Raw genomic sequence first — 3087 nt, 5'->3', positions numbered from 1 at the left:
ACAATTTTTTGTTAGTACAATTTTTTGTTAGTACAATTTTTTGTTAGTAACATTTTTTGTTAGTGCAATTTTTTGTTGGTACAATTTTTTGTTAGTACAATTTTTGTTAGTACAATTTTTTGTTAGTATAATTTTTTGTTAGTAGAATTTTATTCTGGAATTATTTTTTTTAATTCCTTTTGTAGTACAACTTTTTTTTTCGTAAATGTTTTTAGAAAAACTTTTTCTCAGAACTCCCTATGATTTTTTTTACAAAGTTTTGACAAAGACATTACTTCTGTTGGTTTTTTATCATTCTCATCCTCTCTTTGTAGGTATGTAACTATATTTAATTAAAAAAAAAAGTTGTATGCCTAGGATGTTTGTATGAATGTGTATTTAGAGACTTACATATAATCATACGTACATACGTAAATAGATATTTTTTTATGTGTATACTAAGTATTTACAAGCATGTAAATTCTATACTAATTATTTTCGTTTTCTGCTGCTTCTGTTTCTTTTCAGCCGCGTTACCTTGCCATTAACTGTGGAAGAGGTTAGTATACAGGAAGTCAAAAACTAGGAACTAGAAAAAAAGTACAAAAACTGTGCTTTACCCTCACTGGAACGTCTACAGTCATCACATGCGGCGCAACCGCACACCCGCATATGCAATTGAATGCAGCCTGTGGCGCAAGCAATAAGCAAATCTTATAGCCGACCCTCTTCGTCATACGCCAATCGCCAATCGCCAACAGTTTTAGTTCTATGCATTTTAATTTTCTTTGCTATTTTTATATTTTTTCTTTGTTACTTACATACATATCGGCTCCTGGCTATTTTTGCCTCGCCGTCATTGTAAACGCGCCGCTGCATAATTACACTTATTCGTATGCTCGTTGAAAAATAAGAAATAGAAACAAATTAAAAAAAAAAAAAAAAACAAAAAAAAAAATCGGAAATAGAGCACCAATCAGCCAATGTGGCGTCAATGGCGAGGCCAGGCGAGTGCGGTCACCGTCGTTCATAGGAAATTAATTAAAAATTCAATATTGTGCACGCTCTCTTTAACATTTTTCATTTTTTCTAAGTATTTAATTTTTATTTTGGATTTCCAAGTATACTCAATGCATTTTAGTAGAATAGGATTACTTTTGATGAAAACATAATTTTGTATGTAACATTATTTGAAGACTGTTTAAATCGGTGTAATTGTTAAGTGTTGTCATCGAAAGAGTAGGAGCCATCTAGCGGGCTGTCCCGTAAACATGTAGTTGTAAGAGGGGTGACCCAGAAAAAGAGATATGGTAGTTTCACAACGTACACAACGTAATTGTAACAGTGTTCTGCTGCGGATTTCTTAAGTCAGATTCGAACGGTGATGATTTTTCATGAAAAACTGTTTCATAGTACATAGTACATAACTCAAGCTACATTTATTTAAATAGATATAGATAGCACAACACCGAAACCGGTTTGTCTCCAAACCAAAATTGACAAGGGATGACGGAAAATTGTTCCACAATAGAGCATACACCTACTCTGTCGGAAACACAAACAACGAAAAATATCAAATAGGAAGTATCAAAATATATATATGCTTAATAATCCTTTCTTATTGCCTTCTAAATTCAAGCGCCTTCCTAATACTTATATTTAAATTTGTCATGTAGCCCCCATAACCTTATTTGGCAACAGTGCGGCTGTAATCATAACTTTTTATCATATTTCTCTCCACACACCTTCTTACATTATTTCTCCCATTATTTTGTAACTAAGTTGGACATTTTTCTTATAAAGTGTACACCTTATGCATTTCTTTATTTAATTTTTTATTTGCTTTCTATTTCTTATCCTTACGCAGTATCAAGTTGCACAACTTTATTCAGTTGCTGAAGCATCGAAGAATGAGACTGGCGGTGGTGAAGGCATTGAAGTGCTAAAAAACGAACCATTCGATAATTATCCACTGTTGGGTGAGTATGAGTTATACCAAAAGTACTCGTACATAAATCTTAATGAAATTTTTAATTACACACATGCTTTTCATTTTAATTTTACAGGTGGTAAATATAATGCCGGCCAGTATACATATAAAATCTACCATTTGGCATCAAAAGTTCCAGCATTTATAAGACTGTTGGCACCGAAGGGTTCCTTAGAAATACATGAAGAGGCATGGAATGCATATCCGTATTGCAGAACGGTCATAACGGTATGTAAAGATGTGCTAACATATTTAAACAAAAAAAAATGGCAAACGATGATATTTTAGCGTTGGCACTGCAATCGCTAAGGAGTTTTGAATCAGTATGAATTTAGAAACTTTAGAAACTTATTTTAGAGAGTTAAAGGAACGAAGAAAGCGGTTAGCGCGTAGAGTGCTAATAGCAGTGCTCTTTATAAGACTGTTAAGTTGTCTGGCATTCAAAGAAAGCATTAGCTAGAGTCAAAACTATCTCTGCATGATTTTGGGGAAAGATACTGGAGTGCCAGTGCATGGCTAGATATACATAAATCTTTGTTGTTCCGTACGTACATAGAACTGACTAATAACTTACCTTATCTCTGCGAGAAGCCTAAAAATGTCAAACTCGAGTTTAAGTGTCTATGAAATAGGAGTTGGCTAATTAGAATCTCATTATGTCTTAAGAAATATTTTTTGGTAAAATATATAACTCAAATATATCTATATAATCATTTAGTTATCCTGTGTTCAGAAATGCATCAAGCCAAAGCATCAGTCTCTTTTATTTCTAAACTATCACTGATAGAAATGTCCAATATGCGCAACCACGGTTAAAAGCCGAATTGGCCGTAAATAGTTGTTTTCCATTAATAATAAAATAACGAAGTTGGGCTGGAATTTCCCTTGGGGGGTCGATTTTATCGGTGGTATGAGTTACGTGAGATGCTCTGGCAGATGGGGGATTCCACCTTTTCGCGTAGTAGTACGTTTTGTCCTCTAAATAGCTTAGTGCATTTGCTGAGCTATCTCTAATTCCAGTGGACAACAGCCCTAGAGGAAGGATAGAAAGGATAGGGGAAAACAGGTGTAGATATATTTTCCAAGCACTAAAGCCTTAAGATGGGATAAAAATCATA

At 33.9% G+C, this 3087-nt stretch overlaps 1 protein-coding gene across 1 annotated transcript; it reads left to right on the top strand.

Annotated features, from left to right (window-relative positions):
* Window positions 1-452: 452 nt before the first annotated feature.
* On the top strand, window positions 453-2673 carry LOC108354648 (phosphatidylinositol transfer protein beta isoform-like; the record flags this gene model as incomplete). The annotated part of the gene is made up of 3 exons (XM_017605824.1): window positions 453-538; window positions 1847-1958; window positions 2046-2673. Coding segments are annotated over 3 exons (410 nt in total), but the record flags the coding sequence as incomplete, so codon positions are not given.
* Window positions 2674-3087: the final 414 nt, after the last annotated feature.

The sequence above is a fragment of the Rhagoletis zephyria genome, unplaced genomic scaffold, assembly GCF_001687245.7.
Source record: "Rhagoletis zephyria isolate East Lansing unplaced genomic scaffold, Rhagoletis_zephyria_1.1 Rzeph_scaffold_37909, whole genome shotgun sequence".
Taxonomy (NCBI): Eukaryota; Metazoa; Arthropoda; class Insecta; order Diptera; family Tephritidae; genus Rhagoletis; species Rhagoletis zephyria.
This window is presented reverse-complemented; position numbering and strand designations above follow the sequence as displayed.